We start from the raw sequence: 22085 nt of genomic DNA, 5'->3' as shown, positions 1-22085 counted from the left end.
ACTGGTCCTTGAGGACAAGGTCCAATCTAATGGGGGCGGTATTGTAACAGATCCAGGTGCAGTGGGTTCAGATCCAGTGAAAGGGAAGGCCCAATGTCAAACGAAGAGCCCATTGTGGTCAGAAGGAGCACTCGTGCCAGGAAGAAGACTTGTAAGGTTCGCGATATGGAGGGAACGCATGATAAATAGGGATAGAAACGGTTAGGGAGGGTGTGGATGATTTTGGTTGTATTCTTTCCTCTCTCCGGTCATTCTCTCTCTTTTCTGTTATTCTGTCCTGACAATCTGTAATTTCTGTTACGCTCATTTCGTTTCTGCATTTTCATCACTGAATAGCTCTGTAGCATCTGCATTATTTGAGCATTATCAACATATTACAAGTCTTATTCAACACTTTGTTCCATTCATTTTCTGCGACTACGCTAACGTTACAACCATATAACTCTGCAGTTAGCACCGCCACTAAATTGTAGTTCTTATTTTTAAAATCAATGTTAGTGTCATTCTAATTAACATCAAAATCTAGATAATCATTAAAATAATTGCCCATATACTCCTCCGGTCCTTAATATAAGACCTATTCAACTAATTTGATTAGATTAAGGAAGTCAAGTAAGTTAGTTAATTATAAAAAATATGACATATTTTTCCTAAAATATCATAATGATCTTTCTTAATATCTTCACTCTCTCACTTACTTGATTAGGATTGAGGGAGTATCCATAGGAGTAATTTAGAAAAATTAATAAATATGAATAATAGGTCTTACATTTAGGATCAAGATTAATTTAACAATTAGGTCTTATATTAAGGACTGGAGGCGTAATTAAATTGAACAACCAACACGACGCGTATATATAATATATACACCAAAAGTATAGTTCAATGCTCAATAATATATAGGTATATATGTCCCTTGTTCATACTGATAATCTTTTGGACCCTTATTAGTTATTACTATTAATTAAAGACACGTGAAACTAACAGCAATATATATATATATATATATTGAAAGGAATATGTTAAGTATTAACGCGGAAAAACCTACCGTAATTATATTTTATATACGTTTCCTGGTGATAGAAAATAATACCTAATCACAATTGGCTGAAAAAAGAAACATAAAAGCAAGACTTTCCATGGCACCTGTGAACGCTTACTTCGATCACGGAACGAGGGGGCAAATTAATGATTGAAGTAAGACTAATTCCACAACTAATCCGCAATATACTAATACTCACCAAGTACTCATCTCTTGACCTGAATTGCAAGTTTTGGACCTTTGGTTTACCTCTCGGCGACCTTGAGGTCAATACAAAAAAACTAAAATAAATCTCACCACTTAGTACGTGTATTTAAGCTCACTTGTATTCAGTTATACCCAGAATCATCAATCAGATCAGAATTTAAGGTTCTCTCTCTGCACAACATCTGAAATATTTTATTATACTGTGTTCCATCTGATTGTTTCAAAATTTGAACATGCCGGTGAGTTTACTCTAAACTGATTTTTGATCCCACACACTGGCTACTTTTACTTGTGGAGGTGTGTAACGATTGAAGTATATATGTGTTTTGTGATTTTGGTTCAGCAAAAGATAATTATAATACGGGGATTCCAATAATAATAATGTAAATTGAGCCGGCAGAAATGATAATTAAAAAGATACTACCTCCGGTCTTAATTATAAGACCTCGTTTATAGTCTATAAATGAGGTCTTATAAATAGGATTGGAGGTAGTACATACATAATTGGATTCGTTAGAGTTTTAAGTTCATTTTCTCTCTCTATATTTATATTATTATTATTATTATTATTATGACTTTCACTCATATCTGACAACCCAAGAATAATGTATCGTGTTTCAGGAGTGATCTCGGTGTCAATAGAAGGAGAAGGAAGAGACCAAGTGGTGGTAAGGGGTGTTGGAGTCGACTCGGCCGAGTTGACAAACATGCTAAGGAAGAAGCTAGGGCATGCTACAATTGTGAGTGTGCAAGATGAGAAACCAGAAGAGGACAGGATGAGAAACCAGAAGAGGAGAAGAAAGAAGAAGAAGTGAAGCCAATTGAATATGTGGGATATTATAATCCCTATCCACCAACTCCTTATTACCAACGAGTCGTTTATGATCCTTACCCTAACAATTCTTGCTCTATCATGTGACGCACACACCACAACCAGATCCTATATCTACTACAATGAGTCGTAATTATATGTTTATATTTCATAACTACGGCTTCTTATGAGTTTTTATAATGTGCATCGAATAAAGATATTCCATTCCCCCCCCCCTCTCTTTGTGGCTTTTATGGTGATATTTCTACATCCATCGCAAAATGAATAAATGAAAAGGGATTTTTGGCACACATATATATTAGGAAAATTGCAATAAGATCTCACTCAAGGGAATTAAATACAAAAAAGTCCCTTAAAATTATCAAATTATTCTGAAATCCCAAGAGACCTAATTGCAAGAGAATTCATTTGCTTAATTACCAAATTGCCCTTATTATTTTTTTTTAAGTTTGCATTAACAACTGAAAGAGCAGTCGTTGACAATTTAAGGTGTGAGGATTAACAACTATCACGGCAGGTATTGACAATTCATGTATTATATTTTATGATGTGCTGACAAACAACTATCGCGGTGGGTCAATACCTACTCACGTATTATATTTTATGATATGCTCAGAAAATATGTTGTCAATACCTGCTGTAATGGTTGTTAATCCTCACATCTTAAGTTGTTGATGACTGCTCTTTTAATTGTTAATGCAAGCTTAGACAAAAAAATAAGAGCAATTTGGTAATTCAACAAATAAAATTTTTACTGCAATGAGGTTCTTTGGGGTTTTAGAATAATTTGATGATTTTAAGAGATCTTTTTTGTATTTAATTTCCTTAGGTGGGACATTTTTTTTCAAAGCCGTAATTATGAATATAATCATATGAAATTTTTTTTTTAAAAAAATGGAAGGTATATATTACCTAAGGTTACAAATGAGATCAAAATCATAACATTCCATTTATAGGGTCACGAAGTGAATGTCACAATGATGCAAAATTAAACATATCAATCTATGTGAAAAAAATAAAAAAATAAGAAAAAATTAGTCTTATTGTTTGAATATTTTTGAGCTCAATCCCTGTAATTTGGACTCGACTGTGAATAGGACTTTGAACTTTAACTGAATTAAACTCAATCCTTATAATTTAATCATTTCAAATATTGGTCTCTATATGGTAGACAATAAAATTATATATTTCATGAAGGTTAGGGATTAAAGTTTTAAATGTTAAAACTATAAGGATTATGTTGCAATGAATTAAAGTTTAGTGATTGAATTTTGACTAAATCAAAACGATAAGAATTGAAAGTTTAAGAACTGAAGTTATAACTTACTTAAACTTGTGAAAACCAAAATGGTCAAATTTTCAAAAAGTCAATAATGTAAAGGACCGGAGAAGGTGCGAACCTAGTGGTATTAATTAATTATTTACCTTTTCTATGAATAGGATAAAAAAATTAGTAACACATGTGAATTGTTGGACCAACAACCCAAAACACACACACATGCATATAGAACCAGGAAGTGTGATAAGCCTCATTATTTGCATATATTTCTAGCCTTAAACTCATGCTTTTGGCATTTATATGTGCATATTTTGGGTATAATTAGTTTTCATTATGCATAAGAGTTGGTGAAGGAAGTCGTGAGGTTTTCTTTGTGTTTTTGCATGATTTTATGTTATTTTATTTGTGTGTACTTTTGATTCCTTGTCTAGTGTGAGTTTCAGGGAGCTTCTTCAGTGTTCTGGCCATTCTGTCTGAGGCGCCACGGCATGTCATCTTAGGTGCCACGGCGGATTTGCCAGAGGACTCTCTGGGATAGGCGCCACGGCAGACCAAGTTTCACAAGGAGCTCAGAGTCACTAATCCAAACGACATCGTATTTGTAAGGCACCGCGGCGGATGACAGAAATCAACAATTTAAACCAGAAGGCGCGTGATAGAATTTGGGGGGGAATGGAATTGGATCTTGGAGCTCCATTTCGGTTAGAACGCGGATCCTGAACTAATTTTCAACTGAAAGGTGTTAAATACAAGGAAGGAGAGCATTTTAGGAGACGGAGGCTTTGAGATTCAGTTTTGGGGAAGTTTCCATCTTCATCTTGATCACTAGCTCCCAGCATTTCTGGATCAGGCTGGAACCCTTCGTCCAGATCCTCCATTTCCCACCCATCACCATTGCTTCGCTGAGTTCCTATCCTCCAGCTTGAGTATTTCATCCTCCATGTCCAGCTAAGCTTCAAGGATTTCTAGAAGTTATAATGGAGCCTCAGCTATGGTTAAACAGGGAAGAGTTTAGAGTTTATAGGTGTTCAATTTCAGTAACATTTTGATTGTGTTGTCAATCTTTGTTTCTAGATTCAGACCCCTCTTTGTCCATTTCTGTGAGTTGAGATTTGGTTAATTGTATTCAGAAGTTATCTTCTTGATTTAGAGTAATGATGTATGGTTCTTTAGCTAGGTCTAGTTATGGATTTATACATTGTGATTGAATTCTTGAGAAGTATTGGTTAATATTTCTTTTGGAAGTGACTGGATCTCCATTTAATCAATCTTACCTCATCAAAAATTAATTCAATTAAAGCTCTTAAATTCTGATTGATGCAAGAAAGGCAATGAAGGCAAAGTTATACCTCCTAGGAATCATTCATCTCATTAATTTCCAATCTCAAACCATTCTCCTTTCTGAATTCTGAATTTTTGTAGCATTTGATTACAGTCTAGAAATGATTTCATCTCATTTGCCAATGCATTCACCTAATTTCTTCCCTAAGTTGTGACTTAATCACTTAATAACACTATTAGACTCTTGAGTTCCTTGAGATCGACCTCTGATTGGAAGCTACTTTGCTGCATTTTTAGAGTATTAAATTTGGTTTTAAACGACATAAGATCAAAGTGCTCCTGTTCCTGTTGACTTCACAGTTCTCAGAAAACGTTCCTTTCGGATGTGGTAATTCAAAACTTCAGTCTGGTTATTCGATTGCATAGTTAAGCTGCAGCAATAATGAAGCATGCTATGCTTTTTCTGGTCATACTTTTGTGGTCCACGTTAAGCTTCTACTCCATGTCCACGTTAAGCTTCTACTCCATTGCATAACTAGATTTCGATGTTCGCCCACGTTTCTCTACCGAGACCAGGTTCTTTCTGAATTTCTATCTCATATGTTCTCATATGCTGAAACAGGTTTGAAAGTTTCTCTGCATACTAATTCATTCCATAGAAACAGTTGGTTTTAAAAATTTCTTGAAGCTGAAGCATTGAAGTTTTCGTTTGTGATAGATTGTTTGATTGCTCTTTGATTCTCACTGCAGATATGGAGTTGCGAAAGCCATTGCTGATAATTCCTTTGTTCCTTCTGATATTCCTGAAGGATGTGTTCCAATCCACTTAAATCTTGTGGTAACTTTCCCTGACATTGTTCAGCTTTCCACTGTTAAAAATCATAGCGCCATAGATATGGAAGGACGAAAACTTAGACAAACAGTCTGCTTTATGAAAAACTTTCTTGCCTTTCAACATGATCTATCCGTGGCAATTTAATCACTAATGATGGATGCTAATGCTGCTTCATATTCTCAGGCAAGACATGGAACTTGATCTCCTACAAAGAAAAGGACAAAGGAACTAGATCGTTTGGAACGTCGTCCAAAATCACTGACGAGCGATGCAAAAAAGCAAAATATACCGTTGGATAGAATTCCTTAATGGTTGCGTGAATGGGAATCTCCTTAGAAAGGACGGATCCATGGTGGTGAATTAATAAGCATAGGAGAGAAGGAATTATATGATCTGGGAGTCAGGACCAGGAAACAATTTCCAAATTTGATTATACAAGGCCAAGTTTGATTTGGTATCTGTTTAGCCCTAACTATTGAATGCTCATTGAAATGTTGGTTTTGCTTGTGTCCTTTTAGATTACTTTGTTAGAGTGGATGGATGATGCGGAGCTGTATATATTGAAAGGTTATGGAAATTCACTAAACTATAGAATGGCGGTGCCTTTACTTAAAGATGTTGTTGAATCCATGAAGCAAGCTATTCAGGCTAAAGAAAGTAGTTTTTATATACACACACGCGCATATAATTTTTGTCAAACAATTAAGTAAAGATTATAAATAGTTTAATAATATCTAATGTTCCCCCATCAGATGAGCCAAACATTTGGAGATAGAAACATTTGGAGAATCGTGACCCCAAAAGCTAGTCCATGAGTTTAGAAGGTTCAAAGCTAAGAATTTGTGTGTTTAGTGTGGGACTCAAATCCTACACCTTGCAATTGGGTTCTAACAAAGTGACTTAAAGTTGTCAAGTAAAGGTCTTATAAGAGTTTTATAAGCTCTAGCTATCATGTTGTTCTACTGTACCAAACATGTAATAGTATTTACATATGGTCTTACAAATGGTCATGTAGCATATATAGTTGTTTTGCCTTTTGAATGATGTCTGCATGAAATTTTCTTTTGGCATATTTTCATTTTGCTGGTTTTTTTTTTTGGGGTAGAAAAACGAACTCCTGGAAGCTATGAAAAGGAAAGACTTCGGTTTGCCCATGCTAAAACTCTACTTCCTTTCTCATGCTTGCTCGGTCTTTTTCTTGAAAGATCTGGTGAGACTTTTAGAGTGATAGCATCAATAACTGAAAACTAAACCATAAATCATATTACTCTCTTCAATCCTTAATATAAGAGTTATTTAATTAATTTGGATCGATTGAGGAAATGAAATAAATTAGTTAACTAAAACAAATTTGACTTACCCTCTTTAAAATAACCATGCGTAACAATATGTTATATATCAGTTTATAAGTTTGGTAAATTAGTTTGGTAAAAAATAATAAACATGGATAATAAAGTAGATTGAGGTTTTATACATAGAACCAAATACAACTCTATATTAAAGATCGGAAGTGGCATTTTGGAATTGCTACTTGCAATGTGCTTATAGTTAGCATCAATTTGAGCAAATTCAAAAGGAGCAACGTGGGCGGCTCCCTCAAGTGCCTCCCCAGAAAAGAAAATGGCGGGGGAGCACTATGGTACCTTTTGCTAGTAACAACATGTTGATCCTCTATAGTTGTCCGGCAACAGAGAAATCCACCAGCAGCTACTTTGTGCAAGTTTTGCACAATGAACATCCCGTGCCAATGCCAGTAAGCTTTTGAAATTGATCTGACATGATGCCAAGTTCAAATTGAATCTTAGCTACAGTTTAGACCTTCCATAATTTTAAACTTAGCATTGTTAATTTTGTTATCATTTGTGCTTTTTGTTTTTGGTACAGGCTTGTCACCATTTTGATTTCTGTGCATTTGAAGTATTCAGGGTATTTTGAATAATCCTAATCTAATGCTTCAGATCAGCCATGCCGTACTTTGTAGTTGTGGAATCCTTCAATTGCAGTATTCTGATTTCTATGTTCTCTTATACAGGAAACGGTATATGGGCCTCATGAGAAGCATAAGTTTTATACACTCTGTAATGGGAAGGGAGAACACACAGGTGACTAAGGAAAAGGGGATAACAACGGCAAAGATGAGCTTTAGGCTACCAGGGGGTTCATTTAGCCCTTTTTCCTTGTTGATGCCGCTATACAAATTTTCAGCCTGGGAGAAAGCAACTATAATGAAATTGTAGAACAATTTTTTCTGTTGGGTTTCATTTGGTGAATTTTGATAAAACTTAGCTTGACTTGTTACAAGTAAGATCAAATTCATTTTTTTTTCCTGCACAATACACCTATCATGTCTGATTGGAAAACGAACTTTATTACAAAAAAAAATCTGACTTAAACTTTGTCCTAAGAAAATTTTTATAGATTTTTTATCTTAGTAACCTATTCCCGCCCCGCCCCTCCCCCCAAAAAAAAAAATTTGCTCTGCTTATTACACCAAGGTGTGGCATGTTCGGGCCAAAAAAAGGGTTGGCATATTTTTAATTCTGAGTGACATTTTTTTTTTCAAATGTTACTACTTTCGGTTTTTAATATGAGAGTTTGTTTGATTTTTATTTTAACCCTAAATATAAGATATCAATCTACTTTATCTTTCATATTTATTCATTTTATCCAAGATGGTACTTATAATAATGGTAATTCTAGCCAATGCACTTGACTAGTAAGGATATTTTCAGCAAGATAATACCTATTTATTATAAATAATTAACTTAACTAATTTTTTAACTTATTCAAATCAGTTAATTAGTCCGGAGGTTAGGAGGTAGTACTTTATAATTAAGGTCGGATAATTATTAGCCATTTTGTTCAACCAAAAGCCCCAAGCATCCAGCCCACTCGTTGCGCGTTCGGTTCCTGCTGAGTCGGAAGCCAAAACATTCTCCACTGTCACTTTTCAGTTTGCCGTAAATTGTAGTAATTCGAAACTTCTGTGTGGACGCGATTGTACAGTTAACTTCAGCGACAATGAAGCATCCTCTGCTTTCTCTCGCGATACTTCTCTTCTACACGTTGATTTACTACTCTAATGCAGAAGGAGATTTCGATGTTCGCAAACATCTCTCAACTTTGTCCAGGTCTCTTCCGAATTGCGAATCTGATTTTCAGTCGTTTCGCTTCCTACATTTTATGTTACTGAGCTTGTAGTTTTAGTCGTTTAGTTAGCATTCATCTGTAAAACGTCCGGTTGTTTCTCATTGACCCTAATTCGCGATTGTCTTCAGTAATTGGAATGAGGCTGGTTTATTTGGTAAGACGCTCACACTTATCATGGACACGAGCTCTGCGTTTCATTTCATTGCTCATGCCTTGCACCAGATTGTATGCCACTGTCAAATCTGAATAACTTGAAGGGATATCCTTATTTGATTCCGCAACTTATTTAACTCATCATATTGGGAAATCACTCAATTTAAGAGTTGATTTTACATGGAGTTGAAAATCAGATCAACTGATTGTGAGGTAAGAGTAGAGTCAATAATACGGGTGCTGACTTATTAACCCATTTAACCTCTCCCAAAATAAAAAAAAAGGAGCTGAATTTGTATAATTTAATCTACTTAGCCTAATCTTTTTTAAAAGACTAAAGTATACATTTAGTCCTTTAACTTTATGTAAGGTTTGAGTTTGTTCTCTTAACTATTAAAAATGTACTTTTAATCCTTTAACTCCAAAATTATTAGTGTTAAATGATATTTTTTGTAACAATATAGTTGTTCTGAATATTAAATTTAATATGTTAGTATTTAGTAATTTTATAATCAGCATTCAAGAGCTTAATATCATTATTTTTTGTTAACAGTTTAGGGTTCGAGGATTAAAAGTTTACTTTTTAAAGTTAAGGGACCAAAATAAAATCTTGTGTAAAGTTAAAGGAATAAAAGTATACTTTAGCCTTTTTAAACTTTTAAGTCTTTTGATTATCCTTCCAAATTTAACTACAAACTTCTTTTTTTCCTTCTCAATATTGAAACTTCTAACATCGTTATGGAGGGAACGCATGATAAATAGGGATAGAAACGGTTAGGGAGGGTGTGGATGATTTTAGTTGTATTCTTTTCTCTCTCCGGTCATTCTCTCTCTTTTCTGACAGTCTGTAATTTCTGTTACGCTCATTTCGTTTCTGCATTTTCGTTTCTGCGTTATTTGAGCATTATCAACATATTATGAGTCTTATTCAACACTTTGTTCCATTCATTTTCTGCGACAACGCCAACGTTACAACCATATAACTCTGCAGTTAGCACCGCCACTAAATTGTAGTTCTTATTTTTAAAATCAATGTTAGTGTCATTCTAATTAACATCAAAATCTAGATAATCATTAAAATAATTGCCCATATACTCCTCCGGTCCTTAATATAAGACCTATTCAACTAATTTGATTAGATTAAGGAAGTTAGGTAAGTTAGTTAATTATAAAAAATATGACATATTTTTCCTAAAATATCATAATGATCTTTCCTAAGATCTTCACTCTCTCACTTTCTTGATTAGGATTGAGGGAGTATCCATAGGAGTAATTTAGAAAAATTAATAAATATGAATAATAGGTCTTATATTAAGGACCGGAGGCGTAATTAAATTGAACGACCAACATGACGCTTATATATAATATATACACCAAAAGTATAGTTCAATGCTCAATAATATATAGGTATATATGTCCCTTGTTCATACTGATCATCTTTTGGACCCTTATTAGTTATGACTATTAATTAAAGACACGTGAAACTAACAGCAATATATATATATATATATATATTGAAAGGAATATGTTAAGTATTAACGCGGAAAAACCTACCGTAATTATATTTTATATACGTTTCCTGGTGATAGAAAATAATACCTAATCACAATTGGCTGAAAAAAGAAACATAAAAGCAAGACTTTCCATGGCACCTGTGAACGCTGACTTCGATCACGGAACGAGGGGGCAAATTAATGATTGAAGTAAGACTAATTCCACAACTAATCTGCAATATACTAATACTCACCAAGTACTCATCTCTTGACCTGAATTGCAAGTTTTGGACCTTTGGTTTACCTCTCGGCGACCTTGAAGTCAATATTAAAAAAATAAAATAAATCTCACCAGTTGGTACGTGTATTTAAGCTCACTTGTATTCAGTTATACCCAGAATCATCAATCAGATCAGAATTTAAGGTTCTCTCTCTGCGCAACATCTGAAATATTTTATTATACTGTGTTCCATCAGCTTGTTTCAGAATTCAACATGCTGGTGAGTTTACTCTAAACTGATTTTTGATCCCACACACTGGCTAATTTTAGTTGTGGAGGTGTGTAACGATTGAAGTATATATGTGTTTTGTGATTGGTTCAGCAAAAGATAATTATAAAGGTGGAAGTCCGCAATGAGAAATGCAGAAGCAAGGCCATGAAAATTGCAGCAGTGAGAGCAGGTGACTTTGAATCCAACATTTAATTTTCTTCTTCTCCTCATTCTGAATTTTTAAAAAAAAAAACGTTTCTGGCTTTGAAATACGGGGATTCCAATAATAATAATGTAAATTGAGCTGGCAGAAATGATAATTAAAAAGATACTACCTCCGGTCTTAATTATAAGACCTCGTTTATAGTCTATAAACGAGATCTTATAAATAGGACCGGAGGTAGTACATATATAATTGGATTCATTAGAGTTTTAAGTTCATTTTCTATATATATATATATATATATATATATATCATTATGACTTTCATTCATATCTGACAAGCCAAGAATAATATATCGTGTTTCAGGAGTGATCTCGGTGTCAATAGAAGGAGAAGGAAGAGACCAAGTGGTGGTAAGGGGTGATGGAGTTGACTCGGTCGAGTTGACAAACGTGCTAAGGAAGAAGCTAGGGCATGCTACAATTGTGAGTGTGCAAGATGAGAAACCAGAAGAGAAGAAAGAAGAAGAAGAAGTGAAGCCAATTGAATATGTGGGATATTATAATCCCTATCCACCAACTCCTTACTACCAACGAGTCGTTTGTGATCCTTACCCTAACAATTCTTGCTCTATCATGTGACGCACACACCACAACCAGATCCTTTATCTACTACAATGAGTCGTAATTATATGTTTATATTTCATAACTACGGCTTCTTTGAGTTTTTATAATGTGCATCGAATAAAGATACCCCCCCCCTTTTTGTGGCTCTTATGGTGATATTTCCACATCCATCGCGAAATGAATAAATGAAAAGGGATTTTTGGCACACACATATATATTGGGAAAATTACAATAAGATCTTACTCAAGGGAATTAAATACAAAAAAGTCCCTTAACATTATCAAATTATTCTGAAATCCCAAAAGACCTCATTGCAAGAGAATTCATTTGCTTAATTACCAAATTGCCCTTATTGTTTTTTAAGTTTGCATTGACAACTGAAAGAGTAGTCGTTGACAACTTAAGGTGTGAGGATTAACAACTATCGCATCAAGTATTGACAATTCATGTATTATATTTTATAATGTGCTCACAAACAACTGTCGTGGTAGGTCAATACCTACTACGTATTATATTTTATGATGTGCTGAGAAAATATGTTGTCAATACCTGCTGTGATGGTTGTTAATTTTTACATCTTAAGTTGTTGATGACTGCTCTTTTATTGTTAATGCAAGCTTAAACAGAAATAAAGCAATTTTGGTAATTCAACAAATAAAATTTTTACTGCAATGAGGTTGTTTGGGATTTTAGAATAATTTGATGATTTTAAGAGATCTTTTTTGTATTTAATTTCCTTAGGTGGGACTTTTTTTTACAAAGCAGTAATTATGAATATAATCATATGAAATTTTTTTTTTAAAAATGGAAGGTATATATTACCTAAGGTTACAAGTGAGATCAAAATCATAACATTCCCATTTATAGGGTCACGAAGTGAATGTCATAAATGATGCAAATTAAACATTCAATCTATGTGCACAAAATAAAAAAAATTAGAAAAAATTAGTCTTATTGTTTGAATATTTTTGAGCTCAATCCCTGTAATTTGGACTCAACTGTGAATAGGACTTTGAACTTTAATTGAATGAAACTCAATCCTTATAATTTAATCATTTCAAATATTGGTCTCTATATGGTAGACAATAAAATTATATATTTCATGAAGGTTAGGGATTAAAGTTTTAAATGTTAAAACTATAAGGATTATGTTGCAATGAATTAAAGTTTAGTGATTGAATTTTAACTAAATCAAAACGATAAGAATTGAAAGTTTAAGAACTGAAGTTATAACTTACTTAAAATTGTAAGAACCAAAGTGGTCAAATTTTCAAAAAGTCAATAATGTAAAGGACCGGAGAAGGTGCGAACCTAGTGGTATTAATTAATTATTTACCTTTTCTATGAATACAATAAAAAATTAGTAACACATGTGAATTGTTGGACCAACAACCCAAAACACACACACATGCATATAGAACCAGGAAGTGCTCCATTGTTCCTGTTGACTTCACAGTTCTCGGAAAACGTTCCTTTCGGATGTGGTAATTCAAAACTTCAGTCTGGTTATTCGATTGCATGGTTAAGCTGCAGCAATAATGAAGCATGCTATGCTTTTTCTGGTCATACTTTTGTTTCTCTGCATACTAATTCATTCCATGGAAACAGTTGGTTTTAAAAATTTCTTGAAGCTTAAGCATTAAAGTTTTCCTTTGTGATAGATTGTTTGATTGCTCTTTGATTCTCACTGCTGATATGGAGTTGCGAAAGCCATTGCTGATAATTCCGTTGTTCCTTCTGATATCCCTGAAGGATGTGTTCCAATCCACTTAAATCTTGTGGTAACTTCCCCTAACATTGTTCAGCTTTCCACTGTTAAAATTCATGGCGCCATAGATATGGAAGGAAAACTTAGACAAACAGTCTGCTTTATGACAAACTTTCTTGCCTTTCAAAATGATCTACCGGTGGCAATTTAATCACTAATGATGGATGCTAATGCAGCTTCATATTCTCAGGCAAGACATGGAACTTGATCTCCTATAAAGAAAAGGACAAAGGAACTAGATCGTTTGGAACGTAGTCTAAAATCACTGATAAGCGATGCAAAAAAGCAAAATATACCGTTGGATAGAATTCCTTCATGGCTGCGTCAATGGGAATCTCCTTAGAAAGGACGGATCAATTGTGGTGAATTAATAAGCATAGGAGAGAAGGAATTATATGATCTGGGAGTCAGGACCAGGAAACAATTTCCAAATTTGATTATACAAGGCCAAGTTTGACTTGGTATCTGTTTAACCCTAACTATTGAATGCTCATTGAAATGTTGGTTTTGTTTGTGTCCTTTTAGATTACTTTGTAGAGTGGACGGATGACGCGGAGCTGTATATATTGAAAGGTTATGGAAATTCACTAAACTATAGAATGGCAGTGCCTTTCCTTAAAGATGTTGTTGAATCCATGAAGCAAGCTATTCAGTCTAAAGAAAGTAGTTTTTATATACACACAAGCGCGTATAATTTTTGTCAAACAATTAAGCAAAGATTATAAATAGTTTAATAATATCTAATGTTCCCCCATCAGATGAGCCAAACATTTTGGAATCACTTTGGCTGTCTGTAGAATTTGAGTAGATTCAAAAGGAGCAACGTGGGCGGCTCCCTCAAATGCCTCCCCAGAAAGGAAAATGGCGGGGGAGCACTATGGTACCTTTTGCTAGTAACAACATGTTGATCCTCTATAGTTGTCCAGCAAAAGGAAAATCCACCAGTAGTTACTTTGTATGAGTTCTGTACAATGAACATCCCATGCCAATGCCAGTAAGCTTTTGAAATTGATCTGACATTATGCTAAGTTTAAGTTGAATCTGAGCTACAGTTTAGACCTTTTATAATTTTAAACTTAGCATTGTTAATTTTGTTATCATTTGGGCTTTTTTTTTGGTACAAGCTTGCCACCATTCTGATTTCTGTCCATTTGAAGTATTCGAGGTAGTTTGAATAATCCTGATCTAATGCTTCAGATCAGCCATGCTGTACTTTGTAGTTGTGGAATCCTTCAATTGCAGTATTCTGATTTTTATGTTCTCTTATACAGGAAAGGGTATATGGGCCTCATGAGAAGCATATGTTTTAGACACTCTGTAATGGGAAGGGAGAACACACAGGTGACTAAGGAAAAGGGGATAACAACGGCAAAGATGAGCTTTAGGCTACCAGGGGGTTCATTTAGCCCTTTTTCCTTGTTGATGCCGCTTTACAAATTTTCAGCCTGGGAGAAAGCAACTATAATGAAATTGTAGAACAATTTTTCTGTTGGGTTTCATTTGGTGAATTTTGATAAAACTTAGCTTGACTTGTTACAAGTAAGATCAAATTCATTTTTTTTTCCTGCACAATACACCTATCATGTCTGATTGGAAAACGAACTTTATTACAAAAAAAAATCTGACTTAAATTTTGTCCTAAGAAAATTTTTATAGATTTTTTTATCTTAGTAACCCTATTCTCACCCCCCCCCCCCAAAATATTTGCTCTGCTTATTACACCAAGGTGTTGGCATGTTCCGGCCAAAAAAAAGGGTTGGCATATTTGTAATTCTCAATGACATTTTTTTTTCAAATGTTACTACTTTTGGTTTTTAATATGAGAGTTTATTTGATTTTTATTTTAACCCTAAATATAAGATACCAATCTACTTTATCTTTTATATTTATCTATTTTATTCAAGATGGTACTTATAATAATAGTAATTCTAACTAATACACTTGATTAGGAAGAATATTTTAAGCAAGATAATATCTATTTATTATAAATGATTAACATAACTAATTTTTTAATTTATTCCAATTAGTTAATTAGTCCGGAAGTAGTACTTTATAATTAAGGTCGGAACAGAATTAATTATTAGCCACTTTGTTCGACCAACAGCCCCAAGCATCCAGCCCACTGTATTAATTGTAGTAATGATTAACAGTGTGGACGCGATTGTACAGTTAACTTCAGCGACAATGAAGCATACTCTGCTTTCTCTCGCGATACTTCTCTTCTCCACGTTGATATACTACTCTAATGCAGAAGGAGATTTCGATGTTCGCAAGCATCTCTCAACTGTGTCCAGGTCTCTTCCGAATTGCGATCTGATTTTCAGTCGTTTCGCTTCCTACATTTTATGTTACTGAGCTTGTAGTTTTAGTCGTTTAGTTAGCATTCATCTGTAAAACGTCCGGTTGTTTCTCATTGACCCTAATTCGCGATTGTCTTCAGTAATTGGAATGAGGCTGGTTTATTTGGTAAGACGCTCACACTTATCATAGACACGAGCTCTTGTTTAATATCATAGACACGAGCTCTTATTTAAAATGAAAGGATATCCTTATTTGATTCCGCAACTTATTTAACTCATCATGTTGGGAAATCACTCGATCTAAGAGTTAATTTTACATGCAGTTGAAAATCAGATCAACCGATTGTGAGGTACGAGTAGAGTCAATAATATGAGTGCTGACTTATTACCCACTTAACCTCTCCCCAAAAAAAAAAAAAGAGCTGAATTTGTAAAATTTAATCTACTTAGCCTAATCTTTTTTAAAAGACTAAAGTATACATTTAGTCCTTTAACTTTATGTAAGGTTTGAGTTTGGTCTCTTAACTTTTAAAAATATACTTTTAATCCTTTAACTCCAAAATTTTTAGTCTTAAATGATATTTTTTATAATAACCATAGTTGTTTTGAATATTAAATTTAATATGATAGTATTTAATAATATTTCATCAGCATTCAAGAGCTTAATATCATCATTTTTTGTTAACAGTTTTAGGGTTAGAGAACTAAAAGTTTACTTTTTAAAGTTAAGGGACCAAAATAAAATCTTGTGTAAAGTTAAAGGATTAAAAGTATACTTTATTCTTTTTAAACTTTTAAGTCTTTCGATTATCCTTCCAAATTTAACTACAAACTTCTTTATTTCCTTCTCAATGTTGAAACTTCTAACATCGTAAACAAAATTTGTCTTTGGGTTCAGCCCAATATCATGACCCAACTGGCTTTGAGTTATGCACAAATTTGATAGGCTTAGGTTTTGGGGCCCAAACAAATCTACTCCTCTCATCTTAAATGTTAAAAATAGTTAGGAATTTAATTTTAATCTTAAATGTAAGATTTAATTGGTTTTATCTTTTATATTTACTGAATTTTTTTAAACTCATTTATCTAAATTATCAAGTGATATATAATATGATATGACACATAGGGCTATTTCAAGAAGGTTATGTTAATTTTTTTTAAGAATGAAATAATTTATTTAGCTTATTTAATTTTTCGAGATTAATTAAGTAAATCTTATATTATGGATATGACAAATAATTAATTATACTTATAAGAATGAATGTAGACTTGTCAATGAAAATATGCTCTATGCTGCATGCCGGACCATTTAACTCCGTACCTTAGCACCGCCACCAAATTGTAATGTCATTCTTTTTTTTTTTTTGGGACTGAAATGTTAGTGTCCTTCTAATTAACCTCAAAATCTAGATAATCATTAAAATAATTGCCCATATAATTAAATTGAACAAACAACACGACGCGTATAGATAATATATACACCAAAGGTATGGTTCAATGGTCAATAATATATATGTATATGGTCTCTTGTTCATACCGCTCACCATTTGGACCCTCACTACTATTAATTAAACGCAGGTGAAACTAACAGCAATATATATATATATATATGTATATGTATATGTATATGTATATATGTACACGCTTTTGAAAGGAGCATGTTAAGCACTAACGCTAAAAAATCTTTTCGCAATTATATTTTATATACGTTTCCTGGTGATAGAAACTAATACCTAATCGCAATTGGCTGAAAAAAATATATATATAAAAGCAAGACTTTCCACGGAAATTAAAGTGTGAACGATTACTTCGATCGTGGATCACTTTGAAGATTCAAACCGGGGGGAAATTAATGACTGAAGTAAGACTAATTCCACAACTAATCTGCAATATACTAATACTCATCAAGTACTCATCTCTTGACTTAAATTGCAAGTTTTGGACCTTTGGTTTACCCTCGGACCTTGAGGTCAACATAAAAAAATGCAATAACTCTCACCGCTTCGTACGTGTATTTACTATTTAAGCTCGCTTATGCTCAGTTATACCCAGAATCATCAACCAGATCAGAATTGAAGGTTCTCTCTCTGCACAACATCTGAAATATTATATTATACTGTGTTCCATCTGATTGTTTCAAAATTGAACATGCCGGTGAGTTTACTCTAAACTGATTTTTGATCCCACACACAGGCTAATTTTAGTTGTGGAGCTGTGTAACGATTGAAGTATATATGTGTTTTGTGATTTTGGTTCAGAAAAAGATAATTATAAAGGTGGAAGTCCGCAATGAAAAATGCAGAAGCAAGGCCATGAAAATTGCAGCAGTGAGACCAGGTAACTTTGAATAATGCAACATTTAATTTTCCTCTTCTTCCCATTCTGAATTTCTTTTAAAAAAAAAACGTTTCTGGCTCTGAAAAACGGGGATTCTAATAATGATAATATAAATTGATCCGGCAGGAGCAATAATTAAAAGATACTACTTCCGGTCCTAATTATAAGATCTCATTTATAGGTTGCAAATGAAATCCTATAAATAGGACCGGAGGTAGTATATATAATTGGATTCACTAGAGTTTTAAGTTCATTTTCAATATATATCATTATGACTTTCACTCACATCTGACATCCCAACAATAATATATCATGTTTCAGGAGTGATCTCGGTGTCAATAGAAGGAGAAGGAAGAGACCAATTGGTGGTAACGGGTGATGGAGTTGACTCGGTTGAGTTGACGAACGTGCTAAGGAAGAAGCTAGGGCATGCTACAATTGTGAGCATGCAAGATGAGAAACCAGAAGAGGAGAAGAAAGAAGAAGAAGTGCAGCCAACTGAATATGTGGGATATTATAGTTCCTACTATCCTCCTCCGCCTCCTTACTATCAAAGAGTCGTTTATGATCCTTACCCTAGCAACGGCTTTATTTGGTATTGATTATATGACTCCCAAGAAAATCAAAGGCTTGATTAACAGCTTCAAGAGAAAGAATAAAAGAAAAAAAATCAAACATCTTCATGAAGAATCTCAATTATTCAAGATGAAGTATTTTTGTATACGTACCATCATTTAGCTTATATATATGCAAAAGTAACTTGTTATAAATTAAAGTAAAACTATAGTTCTGGCAATACTATAGTTAATCAAGCGTTGAGTATATGATTTATGAAAAAAAAAATATTGGATCCGTGTTTAAGTTTTCATATTAACATTTTCGACTTAAAATTTCAAACTGCGCAATTCCTTTAGTAATTTAGTGCAACATGACTAATTAAATAGTATTGAATCTCGAAAGTCTCCATGAAAAGGTTATTAATCCAAAGTGATAACGATATATTTAAATATAATATAGGATAATATATCGAAGGTGGCAATGGGATCTAAATATGCCTTTGGAGAAAGCTAAACAATTGATGTATGCCCTTTTTTTTGGTGAAAAATAAAGAGTCACGGTGTATAGGCACAAATTTATTTGCTTAAAGAAATCGAAGCAAGGAAACAAGAAGTACTTAATTAGTTATACTCCTTTGGTCTTAAATATAAGACTCCTTTTATAATGTAATTTTTACTGCAAAAAGGGTCTTATATTTATGATCGGATAAGTATTATTTATTAGTGTTGGGTTTTGTAACAAGACCATCTTTAATAATATTTTGCGACAGTTTAGAATGTATGAGTAGACTCGTCATTGAAAACATCACATATTCGATGTTTGAGATTAGCTTTGAACCAAGAATTTGTTATTCTACTCAAATGCATTAAAAAATTTTCTTTTGGGGAAACACGGCCATTGCTGGGATTGTGTGCTTCTTTTGGAGAAACACGACCTCCTCATATTTGTTGTGTTAAAAAGTGTGTCTTTGCGCTTTCTAACGTTTCTCTTCATTGTCTCATCTATCATTTGATAGAAACTTTTTTCGCTAATTTATAATTTCTCTTCTTATTATATTGATATCATTCCTACAAGTAATTTTATTTCATTTAAAGTGGTTGATATAGGTTATCTGACTATTTATAACATTTGAACTCTTCGTTTTATTTTAATTAAAAAAAACCAAGAATTCCTAATCCTAATTTTTAAAGTCGTCTCTACCAAATATAAAGATAAATCTGAAGAAATAGAAAAATGAATATCAAATATCCAAATCAATGTTAGGGTCATGATAATATATAAAAATCTAGATAATCATTAAAGTAATTACGCATCTGGTTAAACTGAATATATAGTTTGAGCTTAAACCAATCCAAATATTAGAATCATCATAATACACCAAAATATAGTTCAATGCCCCGTATATTATATATGCAAGGCGTACGTTGACTATGTTCATACCGTTCGCCTTTTGGACCGTATATAAATTAAAATCATGTCATTGGCAAAAATAAAAGAAATAAAAACAGGTCAAACTAACTGCGAACAAAATTTACATTTTAACTTTCAATAACATAAGAAAAAATTGAAAATACATATCAAAATTATTATTTTGGGCTAAGACACGTGACTAAATAACTGTTAAGTAATATTTAGTTAATGGGAAATATTTTTTTGGTAAAATATTAAGAAATATTTTGGTTCAAACAAAACGTCAATGTTGTGATTCAGCAATTAACTAACCGTCGAAAAAATGAAATTTGAATTTTAAAATTAAAAGAAAGGTTTATATAATGTATATTTCGGTTTTAATGAAGACACGGCGTGTATATTTTTAGAATAAAATAGAGGTGTTTTTAATACTACCTCCGGTTCTAATTATAAGAGTTAGTTGACTAACTTGAGAAGATTAAGAAAAAAAGTTAAGGTAGTTATTTGTAATAAATATGTGTTGCCTTTCCTAAAATATCATTGCCAATCAAGTATATTGGCTAAAACAACTATTATTAATAGGACTATTTTGAAAAAAAAAACATAAATATGATAGATAAAATGGATTAGAGTCTTATATTTAGGATCAAAATAAAAGTCAAATAAAGTTTTATATTAAAGACCGGAGGTAGTATCTCGCTTACGTGTATATTTTATTGTCATTCTTTTTTTTTTTGGGACTGAAATTTTAGTGTCATTCTAATTAATCTCAAAATCTAGATAATCATCAAAATAATTGCCCATATAATAAAGTTGAACAACCAACACGACGCGTATGTATAATATATACACCAAAAGTATAGTTCAACGCCATGTCTCTTGTTCATACTGACCATCTTTTGGACCCTTATTACTATTTAATTAAGGGCAAATTTCACTGTAGGACCGCAGAAGGCAATTAATTTCAAAGAGCTCCCAAAACTTTCTGAAATTTCACTGTAGGACCAAGGGGGCAAACTGATATTAATTCCACAAAGAAAATGACCCTATTGCCCCTCATGTGAACAAGTATGGGAGAACCCATTTGCAAGTGAGGTTAGATAATTTACAACATGCATAAATATATTTACAATTAAAATTAGTCCATTTACATATTACATTCTTCACCTGAAGAATGTGTCTGAGTGAACAAGTGTGGGACAGCCCATTTGCAAGTGAGACTAGACAATTTGTAACATACATATATTTATTTACAACTGGAATTAGTTCATTTACATGTCACTTCGTTCACCTGAAAAAGGTCTCCGTGAATAAACAAGTGTGGGAGCGCCCATTTGCAAATGGAATTAGTCAATTTGCAACATACATACATTTATTTACAATTAGAATTAGTCCATTTACATATCACCTCATTCACCTGAAAAAGGTGCCTATGAGTGAATAAGTGTGAGAGAACCCATTTGCAAGTGGGACTAGTCAATTTGCAACATACATACCTTTATTTACAACTGAAATTAGTCTATTTACATGACACCCTGCAATAAGTATTATGAGGGGCAATAGCGTCATTTTCTTTGTGGAATTAATATCAGTTTGCCCTCTTGGTCCTGCAATGAAGTTTCAGAAAGTTTTGGGAGCTCTTTGAAATTAATTGTCTTTTGCGGTCCTACAGTGAAATTTTCCCTTTAATTAAAGACACGTGAAACTAACAGCAATATATGTGTGTGTGTGTGTATAAACTTTTGAAAGGGGGCATGTTAAGTATTAACGCGAAAAAAACCTTTCGTAATCATATTTTATATATGTCTCCTGGTGATAGAAACTACTCTTCCGGTCTTTAATATAGGACTTAACTGTTGAGTTGATTTTAATCTTAAATATAAGATATATTTCTCGTATTTATCAATTTTTCTTAAATTACCCATATGAATACTCTCTTAACCATAATTAAGTAGAAGAGGGAAGGGGATATTAAGAAAGATGATTATGGTGTTTTAGAAAAAAAAATATGTCATATTTCTCATAATTAACCAACTTACCTAACTTTCTTAAGTTAATCAAATTAGTTAAACGGGTTTTATATTAAGGTCTGGAGGAGTAATAACTAATCACAATTGGCTGAAAAAAGAAATTTAAAGGCAAGACTTTCCATGGAAAGTG

At 33.1% G+C, this 22085-nt stretch overlaps 2 protein-coding genes and 1 pseudogene across 2 annotated transcripts in view; all 3 read left to right on the top strand.

Annotated features, from left to right (window-relative positions):
- Positions 1-4337: 4337 nt before the first annotated feature.
- LOC114752835 (multiple inositol polyphosphate phosphatase 1-like) lies at positions 4338-7586 on the top strand. The gene is made up of 7 exons (XM_028941537.1): positions 4338-4384; positions 5392-5479; positions 5995-6133; positions 6582-6700; positions 7029-7229; positions 7361-7402; positions 7509-7586. Exons 1-7 carry the CDS (start codon positions 4338-4340, stop codon positions 7584-7586), a joined length of 714 nt encoding a protein of 237 aa, XP_028797370.1.
- Positions 7587-8497: 911 nt separating this feature from the next.
- Positions 8498-14669, top strand: LOC114752834 (uncharacterized; annotated as a pseudogene).
- An 804-nt stretch (positions 14670-15473) lies between these two features.
- Positions 15474-22085, top strand: part of LOC114752833 (multiple inositol polyphosphate phosphatase 1-like) — a 30328-nt gene continuing 23716 nt past the window's right edge. The window contains exon 1 of the mRNA XM_028941536.1: positions 15474-15614. Within this exon, the coding sequence (XP_028797369.1) occupies positions 15505-15614 (110 nt within the window). The 5' untranslated portion in view covers positions 15474-15504. The remainder of the gene's footprint in view (positions 15615-22085) is intronic.

The sequence above is a fragment of the Neltuma alba genome, unplaced genomic scaffold (assembly GCF_004799145.2).
Source record: "Neltuma alba isolate B1F8T4 unplaced genomic scaffold, ASM479914v2 tig00007577_pilon, whole genome shotgun sequence".
Lineage (NCBI taxonomy): Eukaryota > Viridiplantae > Streptophyta > Magnoliopsida > Fabales > Fabaceae > Neltuma > Neltuma alba.
This window is presented reverse-complemented; position numbering and strand designations above follow the sequence as displayed.

Coding starts and splice junctions, on each gene's coding strand:
- LOC114752835 (XM_028941537.1), top strand. CDS start 4,338: ATGGAGCCTCAGCTATGGTTAAACAGGGAAGAGTTTAGAGTTTATAG. Junction 4,385..5,391: donor GAAGAGTTTAGAGTTTATAG/GTGTTCAATTTC, acceptor TTCTCACTGCAG/ATATGGAGTTGCGAAAGCCA. Junction 7,403..7,508: donor GTGCATTTGAAGTATTCAGG/GTATTTTGAATA, acceptor TCTCTTATACAG/GAAACGGTATATGGGCCTCA.